A 26,134-nucleotide genomic window follows, 5' to 3' on the forward strand; every position below is an offset into this window, starting at 1 on the left:
AAGGACTGGAAAATCTTTTACTTGGATGATTGTCTGTGTAAAAATCCAGGAGACACCATTGATAGCCGTGCATAAAAGGCAGATCGAATGAAGGCCGCCATCTTGAATTTAAAGAAGGCAAGCAGTGGGAGAGGAAGACGCGTGGCCGACATAGCGGGCTACTATTTACGGTACACAACCAATCCAGCTTTAAAATCAAAATCCTCAACAAACATTGCCTCAGGGTATAGAGGCCAGGCTTATAAATGAAGGCAGCTGCCTTACAAAAGGTTCCCTGCAGCACTCACTGTTTTCAAAAGTTACTGCTCCAATGGTGAGAGAAACTATCAAATCAAATTTGGAAGGTGCAAGGCCGTGAAGGAGCTTCTTAGTTCCTGAGGTGACAAGCAATTACTCACTGACAGACGATTATCCAAGAATGAGACTGGGCTTATACAGTGACTGAAAAGGTCGCGCACAAATATAATCCTTCGTTTTTTTTTTGTTCTGAAATAGAAAGCTGTTCAGAAATGAATAGTGTCCATCATTTATGAAATAAGTTATGTTAAACTCCAGCAGGGCACTGGTTTCGTCGCAACTGGTGTATCGTGTCCCGTTCTGGGTGCCACATTTTAGGTAAGGACATCGCGGAAAGATTCACGAGAATGGGCGGCACGGTGGCACAGTGGTTAGCACTGCTGCTTCACAGCGCCAGGGACCCAGGTTCAATTCCCGCCTTGGGTGACTGTCTGCGTGCAGTTTGCACCTTCTCCCCGTGTCTGCGTGGGTTTGCTCCGGGTGCTCCCATTTCCTCCCACAGTCCAAAGATATGCAGATGAGGTGGGTTGGCCATGCTAAAATATCCCCTTAGGCAGTGTCCAAAGTTCAGATATGGTTGCAGAGAGGGAGCGGGCCTGGGTGCGGACTCGATAGGCCAAACGGCCTCCTTCTGCACTGTAAGGATTCTACAGTCAGTATTCTCTGATCAAGAGATTTACCAGGATGTTGCCTGGTATGGAGGGCATTAGCTATGAGGAGCAGTTGAAAAAACACGGGTTGTTCTCACTGGAACGACGGAGGTTGAGGGGCGACCTGATAGAGGTCTACAAAATGATGAGGGGCATAGACAGAGTGGATAGTCAGAGGCTTTTTCCCAGGGTAGAGGGGTCAATTACTAGGGGGCATAGGTTTAAGGTGAGAGAGGCAAGGTTTAGAGGAGATGTACGAGGCAAGTTTTTTACACAGCGGGTAGTGGGTGCCTGGAACTCGCTGCCGGAGGAGGTGGTGGAAGCAGGGACGATAGTGACATTTAAGGGGCATCTTGACAAATACAGGAATAGGATGGGAATAGAGGGATACGGACCCAGGAAGTGCAGAAGATTTTAGTTTAGACGGGCAGCATGGTCGGCACAGGCTTGGAGGGCCGAAGGGCCTGTTCCTGTGCTGTACTTTTCTTTGTTCTTTGTATGAGGGACTTCAGCTATAGAGATAAGACTGGAGGTCGAGAGGACAGTGTAGGTAGGAAAAAACTGTTCCCATTGGGGGAAGGATCAAAAGCGAAGAGGCCACAGATGTAGGGTAATTGGCGAAAGAAACAATGAAGACACAAGGAGAATCATTTTCCACACAGTGAGGTGTGGTGATCAGGAATATGCTGCCTGAGAGTGTGGTGCAGGCAGGTGCAATCGAGGCTTTCAAGCAGGGAATTGGATTATTATCTGAAGAGGAACAATGCACAGGACTACGGGGAGAAGCTGGGGGAATGGGTCAGGTAAATTGCTCCTCCAGCACAGTCCCAAGGGGCAGAATGGTCTCCTTTTGTGCCTTTTCCATTCTGTGACTCCCAACGGATTGACAGGAGATTTCCGCATTTTCTTTCAATATGTTTGGGCCACACAGAGGGATAGGGGTACAGCTCAGGTGGTGGCATAAAACACACAGGGCGGGATTTTCCAATCCCCATCCCGGACGGGAATGGTCAGAGAATCACCCCCACAGTATTAGACTTACCGCCTGACAGAAGAAGCAGGCGGTAATCAGTTGTATTGTAGTATTGCGGAATTACATTTCAGGCACTGTGTAGAACATGCAGCCGATACGGCCTGAGACCTCCACCCAACCTTTCAATGATCAGTGTAGCTGATCCCCTCGGAGTATTTTGTTCAATTCCGTGAAGTGATTTAATAAAGTGGAAGTGAAGATTGATTGCACTGTTAGAAACAGATGGAATCTCACAGCCAACTAATAGAAGATTTAACGGAAGTGCTAAATCGATTTCAACCCATTTGTCGCTCCTCACAGCATTTCCCTTTAAACTGCTGCTACTTTCTGTCCGAAACATCAGCTGGTATCAATCTCACCTCAAAATCATAGAAGCATAGAGTTTACAGTGCAGAATGAGGCGATTCGGCCCATCGCGTCTGCAACAACCCTCCAAAAGAGCAGCCTTCCTGGGCCCACTCCCCGCCCCCCCCCCCCTCCCCCCCCCACCCCATAACCCCACCTAACCTTTGGACACTAAGGGGCAATTTAGCAAGGCCAATCCACCTACCCTGCACAGCTTTGGACTCGGAGAAAGCCGGATCATCTGGAGGTAATCCACGCAGACACGGAGAGAACGTGCAGACTTCACTCAGTCACCCAAGGACAGAATGGAACCCGGGTCCCTGACGCTGTGAGGCAGCAGTGCTAACTACTGGGCCACCGTACCGCCTTGTGGCGAGTTCAAGTCCCATTCTAGAACTTGAAAATGAAATGAAATGAAAATTGCTTATTGTCACACGTAGGCTTCAAATGAAGTTACTGTGGAAAACCGCTAGTCGCCACATTCTGGCGCCTGTTCGGGGAGGCTGTTATGGGAACAGTGCAGTACAGAGAGACGTCCTGCATCTCCAGTGCAGTAAAGAGGGACGTCCTGCATCTCCAGTGCAGTACAGAGGGACGTCCTGCATCTCCAATGCAGTAGAGGCATGTCCTGCATCTCCAGTGCAGTACAGAGGGACATCCTGCATCTCCAGTGCAGTACAGAGGGACGTTCTGCATCGCCAGTGCAGTACAGAGGGACGTCCTGCATCTCCAGTCCAGCACAGAGGGACATCCTGCATCTCCAGTGCAGTACAGAGGGACGTGCTGCATCTCCAGTGCAGTACAGAGGGATGTCCTGCATCTATAGTGCAGTACAGAGGGATGTCCTGCATCCCCAGTGCAGCACAGAGGGATGTCCTGCATCTCCAGTGCAGCACAGAGGGACGTCCTGCATATCCAATGCAGTAGAGGCATGTCCTGCATCTCCAGTGCAGTACAGCGGTACGTCCTGCATCTCCAGTGCAGTACAGAGGGACGTCCTGCATCTCCAGTGCAGCACAGAGGGACGTTCTGCATCTCCACTGCAGTACAGAGGGACATCCTGCATTTCCAGTGCAGCACAGAGGGACGTCCTGCATCTCCAGTGCAGTACAGAGGGACGTCCTGCATCTCCAGTGCAGTACAGAGGGACGTCCTGCATCTCCAGTGCAGTACAGAGGGATGTCCTGCATCTCCAGTGCAGTACAGAGGGACGTCCTGCATCTCCACTGCAGTACAGAGGGACGTCCTGCATCTCCAGTGCAGTACAGAGGGACGTCCTGCATCTCCAGTGCAGTACAGAGGGACGTCCTGCATCTCCAGTGCAGTACAGAGGGACGTCCTGCATCTCCAGTGCAGTACAGAGGGACATCCTGCACTGATACGTCTTTCGGATGAGGCATTAAACAAAGGCCGCAGCTGCCCTCTTCATCGGCTGGCAATACGTCAAAGGAGTTCTCCCCAGTGTGCTCGCACAGATTTATTTCTCATTCAGCGTCCCAAAAACAGATGACCTGGCCATTAAGCTGCGGCTTTCTGCGGGATCTTTCGGTGCACAATTTTGGCTGCTATGAGGCATGGTGGCACAGTGGTTAGCACTGCTGCCTCACAGCTCCTGGGACTTGGGTTTGATTCCGACTTCGGGTGACTGTGTGGAGTTTGCACATTCTCCCCATGTCTGCATGGTTTTCTTCCGGGTGCCCCGGTTTCCTCCCACAGCCCAAAGATGCGCAGGTTAGGTGGATTGGCCAAGACAAGTTGCCTCTAAGTGTCCAAAGCTGTGCAGGTTAGATGGGGTTATAGCTATAGGGCAGGGGAGTGGGCCTGGATAGAGTGCTCTTTCAGAGGGTCGGTGCAGACTCGATGGGCCGAATGGCCTACCTCTGTGCTGTTGGGATTCTATGATTTCATACATTACAACAAGAATCATAAGGTGCGTAACTGGCCGTAACAGCATGTCCTGAGGAAAGGCACTATATAAATACAAGTCTCTCTTCTCAGATTTTGCAGCCAGCATTTTCCCAAGTGTAAAACCTGTTACTCTGCTCTGCAAGGTGTCGCAAAAGAAGACAAGAGAGTCCGAGATTATTTAAACGTTGACGTACTCCATAAATAACAATGAGGTGTCCTTGCCGATTCAACGCCTTGCTGCTTCCTGGAGAATTTAAAATATCCTGCCTGAGGATAAAACCTTCAGGTCGACTTTAACGTGGTCAACTCTGACCCTGCGGGCACAAAAAGATTTGTAAGCTACCCGGGTTTAATATTGTCAGCAAGTGGACACCAGGAGGCTGCAGTAGGGAAAGGTTCAAAACATTCATAATATCGCGAAATGAAATATGATCATCTCCTGCTGGGGGATTTAAAAAACCTTCATCTGTCCACAGGAATAAGGCTGAAGTTGTAGCCTGTATTCCAGGGAAATAGTTAACGGTGAATGAACATGTGCGTGTGTTACTTAACTTTAAAAGGGTCTGAATTTCGATCAGAAGCCAAACGATCAGTGTTCTGCAACTTAATTTACTCTGAGGCGGTATTAGTCCTGTGAAAGGTCCATCACCATTAAAATGTTAAGATTGATTTCAAAAGTGGTAACGCAGCCAACTATTTACTAACCATGCCGTAAGACCATATTTGGTGCAGTCTGGAATAGGTAACGCGAGCCAGTTTCAAAGCATGGAACTAGTCCTCTTTGTGATCCTTACATGTCGAACATTTGAATTCAAACACGTTTGGCTGTAGTGGTTCCAGAGTGCTGAACTGCTGCACAGCCAAGGGGGAATATGGAGTATCTCAAAGCACAGAGTTCGGGCCATTGATTCACATTAACTTTCTGTCACCTGCCGTTTTGGCATCTTAGCCAGTGTTTTGAGGATAATATTCGGTAACTTAATCTAATTTCTGTGAAAACCTGTGATCTGGGTCATCTAGAGCAAGCCAAACACACACTTTATGTAAACAATGGCGTTCCCAACATGATAAACATGAGCAAAAAATGTAGGTGCTAACCTAGTTGGCAAATGCCTGCACCACCACCCTACCCCGATTGCAGTGTGTACCACCTACAGGAAGCACTGAGCCAAGGCGCCAAGCGGCATGTCCCAAACCCACAACCTCTACGCAACACTCATGCTGCATGTTCCACTTTGTCCCATTTGTAACTCGACAGCACTGCCCCACAGCATCCACAGAATCCCTACAGTGCAGAAGGAAGCCATTTGGCCCAGCGATTCTGCGCCGACCCTCCAAAAGAGCACTGCACACTGCCCCACCCCTCGTAAGGGTAGATGTCATTTACCCTGTTGTTTCTGTTGATGTTTATGGGCAGCACGGTGGCACAGTGGTTAGCACTGCTGCCACACAACATCATGGACCCAGATTCAATTTTGACCTCGGGTGACTGCCTGTGTGGAGTCGGCACGCTCTCCCCGTGTCTGCGTGGGTTTCCTCCGGGTGCTCCGGTTTCCTCCCACAGCCAAAAGATGTGCAGGTTAGGTGGATTGGCCATGCTAAATTGCCCTTTAGTGTGGCCAGATATTAGGTGGGATTACAGGGACAGGGCGGGGGAGTGGGCCTAGATAGGGTGCTCTTTCAGAGAGCAGGTGCAGCCTCAATGGGCCGAATGGCCTACTTCTGTAGTGTAGGGATTCTATGATTCGATGTGGAGACGATGTTTTCTTAGTGCTAAGGACCCATTTAGGGCAGAGATGAAGAGAATTTCTTTCTCTGAAAGGATTGAGAGTCTTTGGAGCTCTCTGCTCCAAAGGTGGGTGGATGCAGAGTCATTGAAGGTTTGTAAGGCAGATCTAGAGTGATTCTTGATATGCAAAAGAGTGAAAGGTTATTGGGGGTAGGCCGGAATGAGAATGTGGTGTTGAGAATACAGTCTGATCAACCGGGATCTTACTAACGGGCGAAGCAGGCTCGAGGGGCCTACTCCTGCTCAACGTTCAAAACGATTCAATAGAGGAAACGGGTACAGGAGATACACATTCTCGGCGGGGGGGGGGGGGGGGGGGGGGGGGGGGGGTCAATAATGCCGACTCTCCATTTAATGAGAGCCAAAATGCTCACTCAGAAAAGAGCAGCCTTTTCTTCAGAAAGCCCGAACCCAAATCATCCTCGAATGCTGGGTTCCTACCTGATCCCCTCGGATAAAATATCTCCAGCAGCAATGATATTCCGAGCACTAGCTGATAACAGCCAGCTAGAGAAGAGAGTTTAATGTTTGGCTCCCATCAAAAACATGCTAAATCTTGAGGCCAGCAAGGAAACTCACTCCAGGCACGGGGTCTGATAAGGGTTTTATGCTCTGTTTACGTTATAGTCTCTCAGTAGGGAAGCTTTAATGAACAGCAGCTATGCTCATGCCTTATCACCTTGATAGGTGCCAGTGGAGCCTAAACAACATAAATATTGGCCGGTTAGGAATGCAGGCTATTCAACCTCATATTTCCACCACATAATGAGATCATGGCTGATCCGTATCTTAAACTCTATCTGCTTGCCTTCGTTCCATAACCTTTAATATCCTTCCTTGCCATTAAACCGAGTGTGTGCAAAAGAGATCCCGTGGCACTTCTTTTGGGGGGGGGGGGTGGGGGGGGGGGGGGGGGGTGGCGGCAAGGGAGCTATCCCTGCTGACGTGTAACCCACAATCGTCACAAAAAACAGATGACCCGGTCATTGCCGCATTGCTGTTGGTGGGACCTTGCTGTGCGCCCATTAGAACATCAAAGAACAAAGAAAAATTACAGCACAGGAACAGGCCCTTCGGCCCTCCAAGCCTGAGCCGATCCAGATCTTCTATCTAAAACTGTCGCCTATTTCTAAGGATCTGTATCTCTCTGCTCCCTGCCCATTCATGTATCTGTCTAGATACATCTTAAATGACGCTATCGTGCCCGCCTCTACCACCTCCACCGGCATTGCGTTCCAGGCACCCACCACCCTCTGTGTAAAGAACTTTCCACGCACATCTCCCTTAAACTTTTCCCCTCTCACCTTGAACTCGTGACCCCTAGTAATTGAATCCCCCTCTCTGGGAAATTAGCCGCCGTGTTTCTTACATTGTAACCGCGGTAAGCGTTGCCTCCGCCAAAAAGCAAATGACACATGTGACAATAAGCAGTTTTCATTTCATTTCATTTTTCAAATCCCTATTTGCAATCACCCCTGGAGCGAAGTATTCCTTTCGCACAGTCTTACATAATGAGATAAAATATTAGTGTTTTGGTGTAGTATCCTAGCCACTTTTGGGCTCTGGTCTGGGATCATAATAGGTCAAATACACACACTCCGCTTTGAACCCAAGTTAATGTGCGTGGATTTTTCCTCAGAAGCCCCCCAGGTGATGATCACATAAGAGTTTCCAAACTCCACTCCCAAAATCTTCTCTCATAAGAATGCTTTCGCTTTGCAATGTGCATTCTAAAATACAGACCAGGTTTATGCAGTGTGCAAAAAGGCTGGGTGGGGTTGCTGGGTTGCGGGGATGTGGTGGAGGCGTGGCCTGAAGTGGGGTGCTCTTTCCTAAGGCCGGTGCAGACTCGATGGGCCGAATGGCCTCCTTCTGCACTGTATGTTCTATGTAATCTATGTAAAAATTCTATGATTTTACTGCATGGTAGCACAGTGGATAGCAATGTGGCTTCACAGCGCCAGGGTCCCAGGTTCGATTCCCCGCTGGGTCACTGTCTGTGCGGAGTCTGCACGTTCTCCCCGTGTCTGCGTGGGTTTCCTCCGGGCACTCCGGTTTCCTCCCACAGTCCAAAGACCTGCAGGTTAGGTGGTTTGGCCATGATAAATTGCCCTTAGTATCCAAAACGTTTAGGAGGGGTTATTGGGTTATGGGGATAGGGTGGCAGTGAGGGCTTAAGTGGGTCGGTGCAGACTTGATGGGCCGAATGTCCTCCTTCTGCACTGTATGTTCTATGTAATCTATGTAAAAATTCTATGATTCTATGACTTGTTGACAGGAAAGCACATTGGGACGGTTATAACCGTCGGGGTCAACCCGATTAATCTCCACGTGGAGGACGAGCTCGTTAATTCTCCGAGAGAAAAGCCGGCCCCAGGAGAAAGCCTGTATCTCGGGATGGTCCCGGCTGGGACCTAGAATGTTGTTACTTTGTTGTATTTCTGAGTGCGAGTAGGAAATAAACTATCTTTGATTCCCCTTTTCGGAACTCCTTATCGACTACAATAGGGACGTACGGTGGCCACAGAAGGCGTTATGTAAATGCTAGTCTTCTTTTTTGCTGTCGAGAACATTTTTTCACTGGTTGGTGAATCTAGGACTGGGGGCATAGTGTAAAAATTACATCTTTGATGAGGGAAATTAAGAGCCACTTCTTCACGCAGGAGTTTGGAGCTCTCTGTCACAAAACAACCATTGATGCAAGGTCAAAGGTTAATTTTAAATTTGCGATGGATATATTTTTGTCAACCGAGGATAAGAAGGGATCTGGAACGAAGGCAGATATTCATGGTTACACGTCAGGTGTGCTGTGATCTCATTGAAAGGCCCCAAAGGGCTTGATAGGCTGGATGGGACAAATGGCCGCCTCCTGAACCCATGACCAGGAGTTCCCGCCCCCTTGGCCAAAGGGTTCGTTAAGAGTCCGAGAGCGAGACTTCCACCTCCTCCTGGGGGAGGTCGATCCGCCACCGAGAGCTGTGGCTCAATCAGATGGCTGGCAGCTATCTTGCCCCACCAGTGCCACCAGAAAACGTGGCCACTGCTGGTACTGCAGGCAGTCCTTCATGAAGATTGTCACTGGAGCCAGGCGGATAATTTTGGGATGTGGAGGGGGTTGTTGCCAGAGGCCGGAGAGGGAAGTGGGGACTGTGTTGTTGCATAGGCCATTGCGGGAGGTGGGGGTAGAATGGAAATGCTCTGGTGGGGGAGGGGGGGGGGGTGGGAAAGAAGGGGAGAGAGGTGGGCGAGGCAGATGTTGGGGGGCCTCATGTGACCCATAAAGGATGTTATCCCCTCTTCAAGCATGTAGCCCCTGGAGTGAGACCTGGCAGGCTTCAAACTTGGCTTCTTCCTTGACCTGCTGACTAGAAAATTACAGTCTGGCTAGAAGAGGCCCTCCTGCGGCCTTGCTTGACCCAAGGACAGCTGGATCACCTGATACCTCCCACATCCCGAGTAAAATTGCAGTGGGGTCGAGTAGGTAGGCTCCAGGAACAGTGCCCACTGCATCATCCCCCCCCCCCCCCCCCCCCCCCACCTGCCAACCCATCCCCAGGATAGTGTAAAATTCTACCCAACATGCCTATGACTCTGGTCACCACGTGGGAGCTGCTGTTCTTTTTAAGAGGGTCGTTTCGTCAGTTCTCATCTTGTCCACTAGATGGGGAAGTGAAATGAGCAAAACGTTCACACCAAAGCAGGAGGAAAACGATTCATATCTTGAGCTCCCCCGATCCTGCACAAGATGGAATGATTGTTGAAAAGTAATAGAGCAAAGCACTAAACTATTTGCAAAGAACCCCGCACACTTTAGTTTCAAAGAAGTGTTCGGTGGTGAAACTTAATTTGAGTATTGCAAACCAATGAAATTGAACCACAAATGAAATATTTTTAACAGTATACGTGCAAACACACTATGCAACGGTCACATGGAGTGGATTCTAGTGAAGGAGACATGAGGATTTTTTGGTTGGTTACTGCTGACTCCTGGGGCATGTTTTTGCATGGTCGTTTGAAAAATGTTAAACCTTAGGGATTTTGATGAGTCTGATTTTGGAGACCGTACAGGATAAAGAAAAGAAGGAACACTGCAGGGAAATGGGTGTAGGATTATATAGGGTGTAGGATTATATAGTTCTTTCAGTGCAAGGGGAAGGATTACAAACTTTCCAGACCATTCTTTATGCGTGTATAACAGGCACGCCTAAATCAATAAAGATTACCCCACTGTTACAGCAGGGAGGATAAAAGAGCACATTATCTAAATGGAGAGAGATTGCAGAGCTCTGAGGAGCAGAGCGATGTGGGTGCCCCAGTGGTTGAATTGCAAAAGATTAGCGTGCAGATACAGCAGGTATCTTGGGAAAGCAAGTTAAGAGAATGGTATTGTCTATTATAAGGGGAATTGAATACAAATGTAGGAAGGTTGTACTCCAGTTGTACAGGGCTTTGGTGAAACCACATTTGGAGTATTGTATATAGTATTGGTCTCTCTTTAAATTTGTTGGAAGCAGTTCATAGAGAGTCTACTAGTCTAAAAGCTGGAATGGGTGGGCTGTCTTATAAGGAAAGGTTGGACAGCCTAGGCTTGTATCCGCTGGAGTTTAGAGTAAGAGGCGACTTGATTGAAACATACAAGATCCTGAGGGGTATTGACAGGGTGGATGTGAAGAGGATGTTTCCTCTTGTCAGAGAATCTAGAACGAGGGGCCACTATTGGAAACATTGAAGACAGTGATTTAAAAAAATATATATATAAATTTAGAGTACCCAATTAATTTTTTCCAATTAAGGGGCAATTTAGCGTGGCCAGTCCACCTACCCTGCACATCTTTGGGTTGTGGGGGCGAAACCCATGCAAACACGGGGAGAATGTGCAAACTCCACACGGACAGTGACCCAGAGCCGGGATCGAACCTGGGACCTCGGCGCCGTGAGGCAGCAAGGCTAACCCACGAAGACAGAGATGAGGAGAATTTTTTTTCTCTCACAGGGTCGTGAATCTCTGGAATGCTCCTCTTCAAAAGGCAGTGGAAGCAAAGTCCTTGAATATTTTTAAGGCTGAGCCAGATAGATTCTTGATAAGCAAGGGGGTGAAAGGGTATTGGGGGACGTGGAAATGTGGAGGTGAGAATACAATCAGACCAGCCTTAGTCTTATTGAATAGTGGCGCAAGCTCGAGGGGCGGATTGGCCTACCCCTGATCCTAGTCTGTATGTCCGAAACTCAACAAAAAAAAAATTTAAAGTACCCAATTATATTTTTTCCAATTAAGGGGCAATTTAGCGTGGCCAACCACCTAACCTGCACATCTTTGGGGTTGTGGGGGCGAGACCCGCGCAGACACAGTGAGAATGTGCGAACTACACACGGACAGTGATCTGGGGCCGGGATCGAACCCAGGTCCTCAGCGCTGTAGGCAGCAGTGCTAACCACTGTGTCACTGTGCCGCGCTGTCCGACACCGAATAATGTTTACCGTTTTCATTACTTGAGGAGAAAGTTTCTTCTATAATGATTTATTGACTGAAGCATCACCTTCTACCAGTTAGAAGTCAGGTATCGCGTTCATTCCTCTGACAAACATGGTGGCACAGTGGTTAGCACTGCTGCCTCACAGTGCCAGGGACTCAGGTTCAATTCCGGCCTCAGGTGCCTGTGTGGAGTTTCCACGTTCTCCCCGTGTCTGCGTGGGTTTCCTCTGGGTGCTCCGGTTTCCTCCCACAGTCCAAAGATGTGCAGGTTAGGTGGATTGGCCGTGCTAAATTGAACTTAGTGTCCAAAGATGAGCAGGTTAGGTGGATTGATGATGCTAAATTGCCCCTTAGCGTCCAAAGATATGCAGGGTCAAGGGGTCCTGGGACTAGGGCAGGGGAGCGGACTTGGGTGGAGTGCTATTTCCGAGAGTTGGTGCAGACCTGATGAGCTTCCTTCTGCACTGTAGGGTTTCTATGATTCCGGGAAACATCGTCGAGTCACTTTGTCGCTAAATTGTCACAGCCAACAGGAACAAACAACAATTTCTTCCCTGACGTTCCTCTGGACATTGCGGTTTTAATGAAAAGAAATGATTCAGGAGCCAGCAATTTTTCTCTGTGCAAAGGCCTCAAGAAAATTACCCTAATTGTTACACAACATAATAAAAACTCTGTACAAGGAACACTCAGATCACCCAAACAGTGGGAAGGTCACGGAAAGATATTCAGAGCTGGATTAGATTTTTGAAAATGCCTTTTGCATTGACCTGCACAATGTGTTCACAGCCAATAACAGTTAAAAAACACATCATGGTAATCATAAATAGTTTTACAAAAAAGAAGACCTGCATTTATCTAGAGCTTTTTGTGACCGCTAAACATCGTAAAGGGCTTTTCAGACAATGAAGTCCTTTTTTTAAAAAGAAGTTAGTAATGTTGTAATGTGGGACATTCAACAGCCAAGATACTCTCACTGATAACAATGTGGGAATGATCGGTTCTAAACTGTGTTTGTGATGTTGATTGAGTGATTAATCTTGGCTAAGACGGTGGGTAGACAGTGGGGCCTTTCATATCCACCCAAGGAAGCAGATAGGACATCATTTCGACGGCTCAGCAGAAAGACAGCAACTCTGACAGTGCGGCACTCCCTCAGTGCTGGAGTGCCGGTCAGCCTCAGGTTTTGTGCTCAAACGCTGCCACCCAGGACCATGTGACCCAGGGGTTGAGTGTGGTACCAATCACGTCCCACTTATCCGATGACAGACGCTCCACGTCAGGTGAGGAAAGAGCTGAATGTCCAAATCGGGAAAGATCAGCCTCTCAGCCGCCAAGGGCTCTTGGTTCCTCCACTGTAGTCGACAAGTAATTATTTTTATTTAAATACTCTTTGAAGAGGATGAACGCTTTTGTCTATTGAAAAGCTGATCTCGCGTAACTTGAGGGCAAAATTTTAATCCATTCACTTCCGCGGAGTTAAAATCAGGTCCACATGTCTCGGGGTTGATATAATGAAACACCAGACGTGTTTGCATTGCAACCTCACCGCTTTTCCCAATCCTTCAGCAGTACAGCTGACTGGCTACATCTTGTGTGTTTTAAAAAAAAGAGTAATGGAATGTGTCTTGGGAGAAGGAGTTTTTTCCCTCAGTTTTCTGATCACCCTTCCACTCCGCGCAGTACATTGAAAAACATTTATCCGCATCTTCTCTCATCCCCAAGTTACGACAATATCACCATCGGTACAAATTGCCAGGGTATTGCTGGGTTTATCAGTCAGCAGCGTAACTTATGGAAAACAGGCTTGCATTGATAAACATGACCTGAGAACGTCTCAAAGCTCCCTGCAGCCAACAAAGAACATTTTGGAGAATAACTGTCATAATGCAGAAAACGTAGAACATAGAAATTAGAAGCAATTCAGCCCTTCGAGCCTGCTCCACCATGCAATCAGATCATGGCTAATCTCTTCCTGGTCTCAAATCCACCTCCCCACCTGTCGCCCATATCCCTTTAGCCCGATTATCATCAGAAATATATCTATCTATCCCCTTCTTGAAACTATTTAATGCCTCAGATTCCACTGCACTATGGAGCAGCGAGTTCCACAAATTCACCACCCTCTGCGAGAAGTAGTTCCTCCTCGTCTCAGTTCTAAATCTACCATCTCTCAACCTATATCCGTGACCTCTCGTTCTAGATTACCCCACAAGGGGGAACATTTGGTCTACGTCTACTTTATCAATTCCAGTTAGTATTTTATACACCGTAATTAGATCCCCTCTCATTCTTCTAAACTCCAGCGAGTATAAGTCCCAACTGTTTAATCTCTCATGCGTCAGCCCTTTCATCCTCGGAATCAATCTGGTGACCATCCTTTGAACTGCCTCCAATGCCACCACATTCTTCCACAAATAAAGAGACCAATACTGGACCAGATATGGTCTCACCAATTGCACAGTAAGCTCCCACAAACAGCAACGTAATCATAATTTATTTTGAATTGATATTGATTGAGTGATAAATATTGGTCAGGAGGCGGACTCCCCTGCACCTCTTCAAAATACCATGGAACATTTTAGTTCCAGGTATTGGGTAGACAAGACCTCACTTTAGTGTCCCATCCCCGAACAGGCGCCGAAATGTGGCGACTAGTGGCTTTTCACAGTAACTTCATTTGAAGCCCACTTGTGACAATAAGCGATTTTCATTTCATTTTCATTCATTTCATTTCATTTCATGAAAGATAGGAAGCAATGGCCAGGATTCTCTTTACCCCGCCACTAAAATCTGAAATTGCGATCGGGCGCAGAATCCCGCAGTGGAGCAAAATCGGGATTCATGCTGGACAGCAAACCGGTTGCAAGTCTCCATTCCCACCCCACCGGCTCTAGTGGGTGTCCCGACAGCCCCAAACGGGCAAGACCGTGCAAATAGCCCATTAGAGCTACTTTACATATCATAGGCAGGCAGAGCGCACCATTCACAAGCCAAGTGGAATGGTCCGCACCCCCACACCCCCTCCCCTTCAGCCGAGAGTCCCGCTGGTGTGAATTGTTAGAAGTATCGAGGAGCCTGGTCCTTATGGCTTGCAGTCCGAGGGTTGGCAAGGTGGCAAGTACCCTCCCAACAATTATCACCAGCGTGCCGAGGTGGGGGGGGGGGGGGGGTTGTGCTGGGCTAATGGAGCTCAGGTCTGGGGTCTTTCTTGAGATGGGGCTCCTTTGCCTATTCTCCCTGTCAGCAGCCTTTGAATCCATTAAGCAGCCAATATGTAAAAGTTAACATTTTCCCAAAAGAAAGTGAAAATGTGCTCATCTGTACCCCTATACAATCTAGACAGTCGCACACAAACTGAAAGTGTTCTTATTTGCACCCCTACACCCTTTAAACAGTATGTCAGTATATAAGAAATAAAGTTTTCTCATAATAAAGTGAAAGTGATCCCATCTGTATGCCAAAACCATTTAATTGGTCCGTCAGAATGCCAGATTTAAAAGTCTGTGCGGTGAAGGTGAAAGTTCTGCTTTTAAAGTGGTGGAAACCTTTGAAGTGGTTTTCACAATTTGATTGCCTTTTGAAGTATTAAAGTCAGTGGGTATGACTAGGAGTCTGAATGCTTTGAATTGGATTATTTACGTTGAAATTCACATTCCATTGCCTGCTAAAAGCATCGTGATTGACAGCTCGCTGGAACGTCAAAGCGTAGAATCAGATTGTTTATTTTTATAGCTCTGCCGGGATCCATTAACTCAGCTGGCAAGAAGAGCATTGGGGGCTGCACCTTCACTTTCTACGAAGCACTCGAGAACCAAGAGGCAGACTCATCAAAACAAATTGAGGTAAGAGAAACAAAGGAGGAAGTGAACAACAGGAAGCCGTGTTGACAGCGGTGGGACAGGAACGTCCTGCGACCAGCCAATGGCGGGCCACTTATGTCACTGTAAAACACACTGTAAAATCCCACCCAATAAATAGAACAAGGTTGTTCTTTTTTGATTTATTTTAAAAACAAGGCATTGACGGAAAGATTCATTATTAAACCTCAAGCTTGACCATTCTTACACAATAACTGACAAATACAAAGAACAAAGAAAAGTACAGCCTAGGAACAGGCCCTTCGTCCCTCCAGGCCTGCGCCGACCATGCTGCCCGTCTAAACTAAAATCTTCTGCACTTCCTGGGTCCGTATCCCTCTATTCCCATCCTATTCATGTATTTGTCAAGGTGCCCCTTAAACGTCACTATCGTCCCTGCTTCCACCACCTCCTCCGGCAGCGAGTTCCAGGCATCCACTACCCTCTGTGTAAAAAAAACTTGCCTCGCACATCTCCTCTAAACCTTGCCGCTCGCACCTTAAACCTATGCCCCCTAGTAATTGACCCCTCCACCCTGGGAAAAAGTAAACTTTCAGAGAAGGGGGAAACATTGTCAAAGTCTATGAGACACAAAATGATTCTGAGAAATTAAAGCTGCCTTATTCAGTTCTAAGCCCTTGAAGAAAACGTATAAAAATGGCAAATTTCAGAATCCATACCGGGAAACGTCTTGCTCAATGGGGTGCGAAGTGTTTGGGTCAATATGCACAGAGAGGAACTCTCTGCCTCCGAAGGTAGTGGAAACAAAGCCAGTAATACTTTGAAGACAGGGGTGGGTCGATTCTCATTGGGCAAGGGAGTCAAACATTACCAGGGATAGATGGGGAACGTGGAATTCAGAACACAAAGGCCATGATCTTATCGAATGGCGGAGCAGGTTTGAGGGGACAAAGGGCCTACTTCTGCTCCTTTCGCACCTTCGTAAAAATGGTGGCTGCTCATGATACAATTGGAGATTGTGGTGGAAGAGACTGTGTACAAAATGGATGAGCATCCAGAAAGAAATACATTTAGACAGAGCTTTTCATGACCACACATCCCACCCACAATGCCACTATTTTGAAATGTACTCGTTTGTGCTAATGAAGGAAATGCCACGGGCCGAATGGCTATCTCCCAGACTTGGCTTCCAACCAATCCTCCGAGAACAAGGTTGTCCACCTCACCGCAGATGGGCATACAGCAGCGCTACTATCTCACCATTTGCTACCCCGACCCTACACAGTATCTCGAATGCAGTGGCTTGCCTTAATGCAGGAGGGTGGAGAATGTTAAAGCCAAAGTTAACAGACACCCTCCACTTCACTAAGATAGGGCTAATCCTACCAACCTTTCAACTCTTGCCAAATGTGGAATGGCACAGTGGCTAGCACTGCTGTCTCACAGCGCCAGGAACCGGGTTCAATTCTGGCCTTGTGTGACTGTGTGGAGTTTGCACGTTCTCCCCGTGACTGCGTGGGTTTCCTCCGGGTGCTCCGGTTTCCTCCCGCAGTCCAAAGATGTGCAGGTTAGGTGGATCGGCCGTGCTAAATTGTCCCTTAGTGTGCAAAAGGGTAGGCGGGCTTACGGGGAAAGGGTAGGGGTATGGGCCGAGGTAGGATGCTCTTCCCAAGGGTCAGTGCAGACTCTTTTTTTTAAATTTAGAGTACCCAATTATTTTTTTTCCCAATTAAGGGGCAATTAGTGTGGCCAATCCACCTAACCCGCACATCTTTGGGTTGTGGGGGTGAAACCCACGAGGACACGGGGAGAATGTGCAAACTCCACACGGACAGTTACCCGGGGCCATGATCGCACCTGGGACCTCAGCGCCGTGAGGCAGCAATGCTAACACCTGCGCCACCGTGCTGCCCTGGGTTGGTGCAGACTCAATGGGCCGAATGGCCTCCTTCTGCTCTGTAGGGATTCTGTGTTCACAGACTACTGGCAAAGAAAGACACCAGTGATTGTGGGGCAAGAGATTCTCTTGAAAAGAACCCTAGGGGTTTATTTCAGATAGGCTTGTCGAGGGTCGATGGGAACAGGATGGGACTATCTGAGAGATAATGCAGGTTAATCTGAAATGGCAACTCAGGAACATGCCCAGAGGCAACTTTAAAATGTCCCGAGGTCACATGCGTTAGTGCATACCTGTGTTAGACACTAGTGCCTAATAAGCAGAAAATTCACATGTCACACATAACCTCAGATCAGCAGCTGAATGCATACGCCCATCGTATCAAATTCTCACTGAATCAAGTGGAAAAGTGAAGATCTCTTGTGTCTTCCAGCAGAGAGAGAATAGAGGAGAATGAACTTTATTCAACATGTCTCACACACACACACACTTTCCAAAGTGAGAGGCAAGGGTAAATCCACCTGTGGCAGCAGTAAGCCAATTAATTTACAGGAAGGGTCAGCTGCACATTACCACGAAAGGTTTTATACTGCAATAAACAACTTGAAGAAAAGTAGTAATACTATCCCTTACGTAGTTTGCATGTCTGTGTTCAAGGCTGCAGCATTGCCCCATTCCTTTGAACGGCTGTAATTTCCCCCAAGATCAAAGCTAGCAGAGAACAGTGACCCACAGTCCTGTAGTTTAACAATGTGAAACCTCGCAGGGTTGCGAAGTGCTGGGAAAGCAAAATCCCAAACAGTATTTTGGACCACGGTGTTCAGTCCGAGCGGGCTTGGGAGCTCGGCTGCTGGAGTGAAAAGGGGTTAGGAAGAGATGCAGAAATCTGGCTGCCATACAGGAGGGAGTGTTAGCATCAAATTACACACCACTCTTACCTGCTCGCCCCTAACACACATCTCCCCGCTGAACACATTCCAGCACTCCAGGCAAAGATAAACCTGACACTAATTGCTTCAGAGCCGTGAAAGATGAGAGAATGCAATGAGAGTAAATGAGCAATTTCCCTTAATGTTACTATCTTTGCGTTCACATTTCGCACACAAACATTCGCCAGTAATCAGACCAAAGTCTTTTACTTGCTAATATTTACTCATAACATACGAAGTAGTAAAAGAACTAGTTTTAAAAGCTCACTGTTAGATGTACAGGGCTCCACATTGTAATACAGACCTTCAAAATCAGACAGAATTCCCTCCAAGTGGTCATTGACTGAGAGCTCCGACATCCTGTACGTTATCCACAGCAAAAAGGGTGTCAGAAACGGTCCAGGCAAAGTTTAAGAAACTGGATGGCTAAGAGCTAATCTAAAGTTTGCAACTAGTTGACTGGACAGGCCGTTTGTCCCCTTGCCCTCTCAAGGGTTCCCTCTCTTTCTCTTTCTCTGGAAAGAGAGCACAAGTGCCTGTACTCCACATATGCCAAACGCTTTCAGCTGCATGCAAGGCACAGCTCCCAGTTTAAAAAAAACATGCAAAGCAAATGGTCTGGCCCTCCCTACACAGCTGGGTTGTAGCCCAGCCCCATGAGCAGATTGGCTGGATCATATTCATGCCTCAGCTATGACCTATCGGAAAGGTTTTCTCGACGGAGGGAGGGGAGAGGGGAGAGGGGGATGTTTGAGCTCCCACTTTAAAGCACATGACCCAAATGAGACTTCAGAAGTTGAACATCGAACATACAGATCAGAAAGAAACTGTCTTTTAAAAAACACACACAAGTTTTTCCGCCCACGGTAACAGGAGTACAGGAGGGCAGCACGGTGGTGCAGTGTGAGGCCTCACGGCGCTGAGGTCCCAGGTTCGATCCGGCTCTGGGTCACTGTCAGTGTGGAGTTTGCGCATTCTCCCCGTGTTTGCATGGGTTTCGCCCCCACAACCCAAAGATGTGCAGGGTAGGTGGATTGGCCGCGCTAAATTGCCCCTTAATTGGAAAAAATGAATTGGGTACTCTAACTTTTTTTTAAAACCAGGAGTACAGAAGGAAGAAAGGCTGCTTTTTAAATAATCCAAATAATATTAATAATGATGTCTCAAATATATTGAAAATCATATTGTAAAAATAAGAAACTGAGTACATACTTTCTTGTGGGGGTGGCTGGGTGGAGAGCAGAGAAAAACAAGGCAGGCTAAAATCTATGATACAAGGACCAGACTCTCACATTCTAACTTCAGTAAGCTTGAGATCATCAACAAAAGTAACTGCCTGTGCCCTAACCCGTGCCAACTCGCATTCCCCTCTAATCCCCTCTGCGCTTGGCTCGCGTGAGCACCACCTCAATTTAAAAATTCCTCACCTTGTTCCCAAATCTTTTTGTGGCCTCTTTCTCTGTAATCGCCTGCCCCACAACCCACTAAAGGTCTCTGCACATCTCCTGCCTCTTGAGCATCCCTCAAGTGAATCTTTCACCGTTGGTCACACCTAATTAAGGCATGTGAATCTTTCACCTCTACAGCATGGACGCACAGGGGTTAGCACTGCTGCTTCACAACGGCAGGGATCCGGGTTCAATTCCGACCTCGGGTGGTTGTCTGTGCGGAGTTTGCGCGTTCTCCACGCATGGGCTTCCTCCGGGTGCTCCGGTTTCCTCCCACAGTCCAAAGATGGCAGGTTAGGTGGATTGGCCATGATAAATTGCCCCTCAGTGTCCAAAGGTTGGGAGGGGTTACAGTGATAGGCCAGAACAGTGGACTTAGGTAGGGTGTTCTTTCAGGGGGGTCAGCACAGACGTGATGGGCCGATTGGCCTCCTTCTGCACCGTGGGGATTCCATGACCCCCCATACCTCACTTTTCTCCTTTAGCACACCTATCTCTCCAATCAAGCTTTGGGTCACCCTTCATAATCCCTCCTTATGGGGGAGGGGGGAATGGTGTCCAATCAAGGGTTCCCCAGTTCCTATGAAGCACCTTGGGATCTGTGATTACATTAAAGACACTAAATAAATCACATTGTTGTACAGATTACTGCTGGCAACATTCGCAGGAAAATAAGCCCATGTGTATCGTTCATCTCCCTGCTGTTTTAACTGAGGCATTTATTTTAAACAGCAGTAATAGGAATGCCATAAAACGTGTTCTGTGCTGACTCCTTAATATCGCTGGCATCAACAAGCCCATATTTTGAGATTTAGGCTATAATCAGCTCCTAAAGGTAGCACTTTATTCCATTTCAGCTAAGATCACACGCTTCTGTGATGTTATTCAATTGAGTTTCAAAAAGAGCTGTTCCTGTTTTTAAAGATTAATTAGGTCATTGCAGGCCAGACCCCATACTTTTATCCACTTTCTTTGTCAGTATATTTTTGTATGTGTGTCGCACATGTTTTTCCTTCTCCAGGTGGTTCAGGGTTCTTGCGTGTTATAGTATCTGAAGTGAATTCTGTTGAGGAGAAAGGACTCTTCGCCCTGCCACTCCCTATCCCTCTCTCAATACTTAACTATTCCTGTTCTTTTTCCTAAGTGGCTCCCATTCTCTGCTCCTAAACACAATGGGTGGAATTTTTGCCCCCCCAACCCTCCCCACCCTCCAATAGCATGTTTTCCAGTGGCGGAGGCGGCTCACTGTTGGCTGGTAGCGGGATCCTCTAGTCCCATTGATGTCAACGGCTGAACGTGCCACTGGGGAACAAGCTGCAGCGGGGGGGGGGGGGGGGGGGTGCGTCACCATCAGCGGGACTGGCAGATTCCACTGGCGGGAAGGGCCTGAAAATCCAGCCCAATGACATTTGTTAACAGGTATCCTCGTAGTATAACAGCTATTAGAATACGAAAACACCTGCTCCCCTGAGGAGGTTGATTGTTTGATTGACAGCTCAATCTCTCTGATCAACTTCACAATGCTTGCTTCCACAAGTTAAGTGGTTTCAAGGGTTTGTGATTTTTTTTAATTTCTGAGGGCCTGGATGATTGATACTTTTATTATCTTGTACTTCCGACTTTTTTTCAATAGGAGAAATCTCTCAATTAATGACTTTTATCAAGGTTTATTTTAAACATTCTCCACTTTATAATGGAGGGTTCATTGATTCTAAAGTGAATAATGGGGATCAAAGTGCCTTATCTGACAAAGGGGTTCTGACAAGTCATGGAGGGGGATGGGGTGGGGCTGGAAAAGCAGAGCTCGGCAAAGGGGGCATGAGGGGGACGTTTTGAACTTCCTTTTTTAAACAATGTAGAGTATCCAATTAATTTTTTCCAATTAAGGGGCAATTCAGCGTGGCCAATCCACCTATCCTGCACATCTTTTGGGTTGTGGGGGTGAAACCCACGCAAACACGGGGAGAATGTGCAAACTCCACGGACAGTGGCCCAGAGCCGGGATCGGACCTGGCACCTTGGTGCCGTGAGGCAACCGTGCTAACCACTTACGCCACCGTGCTGCCCTGAACTTGCTTTTTAAAAGGTCTCCTCGTGCACACCAGAGTTCTAGAAACTTCTGAGGATTTGTGAACAATGACTCTTTAAAAACTGGTCCAACTCCATCAAGATTGCAGAAGAGTGGGAGGTGTTCATCTCCGCAATGGGGCCGACCAGGTGGGGAATGCTGGATGCGGCCTTTTGACAGGAAGAAGGTCGCACCCTTTAAAGGAACTCCTCAAAATTGTAAAACCCGGGAATGGAGTCGGGAATCCTGGAATTAGGACCCACCCATTATATTTGAAGGGCTCGCAAGTCAACCTGACTCACTGAAGATCCAAGCCTTTATCTCTCTTTTCCCTCTCCTAATTCAACCTTCTATTCCCTCTTGTCCCACACCTGATTTGACATTGGATTCACCCATACAAACTTCCTTGTTCATTTCACAATCCTTCAGTTTGATTGGTAAAGGAAATACACAGCCATTCACCGCGTTTGCTTAGAGCCCAGGTGGCCGTATCATACTTTCATGGGTAAAGATTGGTCTGACGAACAGGAGGCAACATTATCTAACCCGCTAAGGGAAATTGTGGGCGCATGTTAATTTCACAACAGCAGGTTGCACTGAAGTTCTTGAATGTCGTTTCCGTTTTAACATTTAGAATGTGTTTGAGCTCAGTGGATGCAGGGATGCGAGACAAGGTGGCAACCCCAACGTGCACTCTCTGGATTGAATAAAACCCCCTTCCAGGAGATCCATAACAAAGAATTGCTTTGAGTTCCTGGTCTCCTCAAAGACCAGATCCCATGTACTTTCACCCACACAAGTTATAAAATTATAGTCATCGAGTTTTACAGCACAAAACATTGTTCCTTCGCCCATCGTGCCTGAACCGGTCATCAAGTGCCACTTTCCAGCACTTTGTCTGTATCCTTGTATGTTATGGAGTTTCAAGTGCCCATCTTTTTTTTTTAAAAGCATTTTTATTCCACAAATTTTCAACATTTTACCATTTACAAAAAGCCCACAAACCCCTGTGCCCCCCCCCCCCCCTCTCAGCAGTCAATGGCAACCGACTCCCCAAAACGCAAAACAAACAAACCCCAACAATTGCAGAACCCATCACTCGACCCTCCTCCCGTCAGAGCAAATTTAATTTTTTCCAGGGCCACAAACTGCAGCAGGTCCCCCCCCACCCCGAGGCACAGGGTGGGGAAGCTGACCTGAAAGACATGCTTGTTAGGTGAATTGGACATTCTGAATTCTCCCTCTGTGTACCCGAACAGGTGTGGCGACTAGGGGCTTTTCACAGTAATTTCATTGCAGCGTTACTGTCAGCCTACTTGTGGCACTAATGAAGATTAATATTCCACCAACAAGACCTGCCTGTGAGCAATCAGCGAGGCGAAGGCTAAAACATCCGTACCCGCCCCCACCTGTGGCTCCGGTCACTTCCACACCCCAAATATAGCTTCTCGGGGACTGGGTCCACATCCACATGTAAAACCTCCAAGATGGTGCTGAGCACCATCCTCCAAAACATTTCCAGCTTTGGGCAGGCGCAAAACATATGCACATGGATCGCGGGGCCCCTCCCACATCGCTCATCGACATCCTCCACCCCTTCGAAGAGCCCGTTCATCCTAGACTTTGTAAGGCTCGCCCTGTACACTTCAAGTGTTCATCTAAATGTTTCTTAAATGTTGTGAAGGTTCCGGCCTCTACCACCCTTTCAGCCAGTGAGTTCCTGATTCCCACCCTCTGGGTGAAAGAGCGTTTCCTCACATGCCCTCTCAACCTCCTGCCCCTTACCGTAAATCTATGCCTCCTCGTTACTGACCTGTCTACAAAGGGAAAGGTGTCTTCCTATCTACCCTATTTAGGTCCCTCATAATTTTACACACCTCAAATGGGGTCTCCTTCAGCAAATCTGCTAGAATTCTATGAAGATGTGACTAGTAGAGTTGACCAGGGAGAACCGGTGGATGTGGTTTATTTAGACTTTCAGAAGGCTTTCGACAAGGTCTCACATAGCAGATTACTATGTAAAGTTAAAGCACTTGGGATTGTGCGTAGTGCTTTACGATGGATCGAAAGCTGGTTAGCAGATAGGAAGCAAAAAGTTGGAATAAATGGGTCTTTTTCCGATTGGCAGGCAATGACTAGTGGGGTACCGCAAGGATCTGTGCTAGGACCCCAGCTGTTCACATTATATATTATTGATTTGGATGAGGGAACTAAATGTATTATCTCCAAATTTGTAGATGATACAAGGTTGGGTGGGAGAGTGAGCTGTGAGGAGGATACAGAGATGCTTCAGCGGGATTGGGACAGGCTGAGTGAGTGGGCACATGCATGGCAGATGCAGTATAATGTGGGTAATTGTGCGGTTATCCGCTTCGGTAGCAAAAATTGGAAGGCAGATTATTATTTGAATGGATGCAAACTGAGAGAGGTGGATACTCAGCGAGACCTTGGTGTCCTCGTGCATCAGTCGCTGAAAGCAAGCGTGCAGGTACAGCAGGCAGTAAAGAAGGCAAATGGTATGTTGGTCTTCATAGCGAGAGGATTTGAGTATAGGAACAGGGATGTTTCACTGCAATTGTATAGGGCATTGGTGAGGCCACACATTATGTGCAGTTTTGATGCCTTCTCTGAGGAAGAATGTTCTTGCTATGGAGGGAGTGTAGCGAAGTGTACCAGGCTGATTCCTGGGATAGCGGGACAGGCATATGAGGAGAGGCTAAGTCAGCTAGGATTATATTCATTGGAGTTTAGAAGAGTGAGAGAGGATCTCATATAAAATTCTAACCGGATTAGACAGGATTGATTCAGAAAGAATGTTCCGATGGTGGTGGAGTCCAGAACTAGGGTTCATAGTTTGAGGATAAGGGGTAAACCTTTTAGGACTGAGGTGAGGAGAAATTTCTTCACCCAGAGAGTGGTGCATCTGTGGAATTCACTCCCACAGGAAGTAGTTGAGGCCAAAACATTGTGTATTTTCAAGAAGGAATTAGATACAGCTCTTGGGGTTAAAGGGATCAAGGGATATGGGGGGAAAGCGGGATCAGAGTATTGAACTTGATGATCAGCCATGATCATAATGAATGACGGAGCAGGCTCGAAAGGCCGAATGGCCTCGTCCTGCTTCCACTTTCTATCTATGTTTGTATTTATAACGTAGAGACACATCAATAGCAACTCCATATAGATCTGGGTGGATATTGACATCTTTTGCTTCAAACTCTCTTCAGGCAGAGAGACACATGGTTATAAAAGGCCTGAGGCAAGTGGATATGCTGCTTAAATTCACAGTAAGTTAAGCGTATGGAATGATAGTCATCATTGGGTTCACTTAATTTAAACAACAGACCCTACCTTCACATAATGATACAAAATAAAGATCAAGGTCTACTTTTCATAGATCATAGAATTTACAGTGCAGAAGGAGGCCATTCGGCCCAGCGAGTCTGCACCGGCTCTTGGAAAGAGCACCCTACCCAAGGTCAACACCTCCACCCTATCCCCATAACCCAGTAACCCCACCCAACACTAAGTGCAATTTTGGACACTAAGAGCAATTTATCATGGCCAATCCACCTAACCCGCACATCTTTGGACTGTGGGAGGAAACCGGAGCACCCGGAGGAAACCCACGCACACACGGGGAGAATGCGCAGACTCCGCACAGACAGTAACCCAAGCCGGGAATCGAACCTGGGACCCTGGAGCTGTGAAGCAATTGTTCTAACCACAATGCTACCGTGCTGCCCCATCAGCTTTGACCTAAACAAGGGTGGTTTCTAATTGTTTAAGTCACAGCGGCAATGAGTTTTGTTTGTTTAGTCTCAAAATGCTGGAAAGGCTACACTTACTACCCACCCCTCGCTGTCCTCAGAAGAAGATGGTGGGTCTTTGCCCTGGGCGATTGGCTCTGCTGCCACAGCAATGTTAGGCTTGAAATGCCAAGCTACTGACTGAGGCATGGAAAAGGATTGGCAATATTGTCAGACGGGCAATGGTGTATGATAAGGAGAATTTTATTTTGCTCGGCAGAGGCCTGTATAATTACCATTTGTTTCTCAATGGGAGATGTGATGTTACATAATATTATTTTGACATGATTGTCACAATCCTCAATGAAAAGACCAGACTAGGTCCAGAAGCAAAGAATAATGATCTACCTCATCCCTAGCTATCATTGAGGAGGTGATGATGAGCCACCTTATTGAACTGCCGCAGTCCGAGTGCTGAAAGAGCTCTCAGAGTGCTGCTGGAGATTTTGACCCAGCGACGATGAAAAAAGGGTGATATGGTTGCACGTAGGGATGGTATGTGACTTGGAGTGAAACCTGGAGATAATGATGTTTCCCTATACCTGCTGCCCTCGTCTTTCTAAGCAGGCGATGGAGGTCGCGGGTTCAGGAGATACTACTGAAGAAGTGTTGCTTAGACGCTGCCTTAACCAGGTTACTGGAAAAAAATGTTGTCTTTGCAAAGCAA

At 47.4% G+C, this 26,134-nt stretch overlaps 1 protein-coding gene across 2 annotated transcripts in view; it reads right to left on the reverse strand.

The window, feature by feature from the left end:
- LOC140394417 (neuronal-specific septin-3-like) overlaps nt 1-26,134 on the reverse strand; it is a 479,015-nt gene that overhangs the window by 425,992 nt on the left and 26,889 nt on the right. The window contains exon 1 of one of the 2 annotated variants that reach the window (XM_072481670.1): nt 18,447-18,713. The exons of the other annotated variant lie outside the window; for it this stretch is intronic. Within the exon in view, the coding sequence (XP_072337771.1) occupies nt 18,447-18,501 (55 nt within the window). The 5' untranslated portion in view covers nt 18,502-18,713. Of the gene's footprint in view, nt 1-18,446; nt 18,714-26,134 lie in introns of those variants that run through there. 2 annotated transcript variants of the gene reach the window in all.

This window comes from Scyliorhinus torazame, chromosome 17 (genome assembly GCF_047496885.1).
Source record: "Scyliorhinus torazame isolate Kashiwa2021f chromosome 17, sScyTor2.1, whole genome shotgun sequence".
Classification (NCBI taxonomy): Eukaryota; Metazoa; Chordata; class Chondrichthyes; order Carcharhiniformes; family Scyliorhinidae; genus Scyliorhinus; species Scyliorhinus torazame.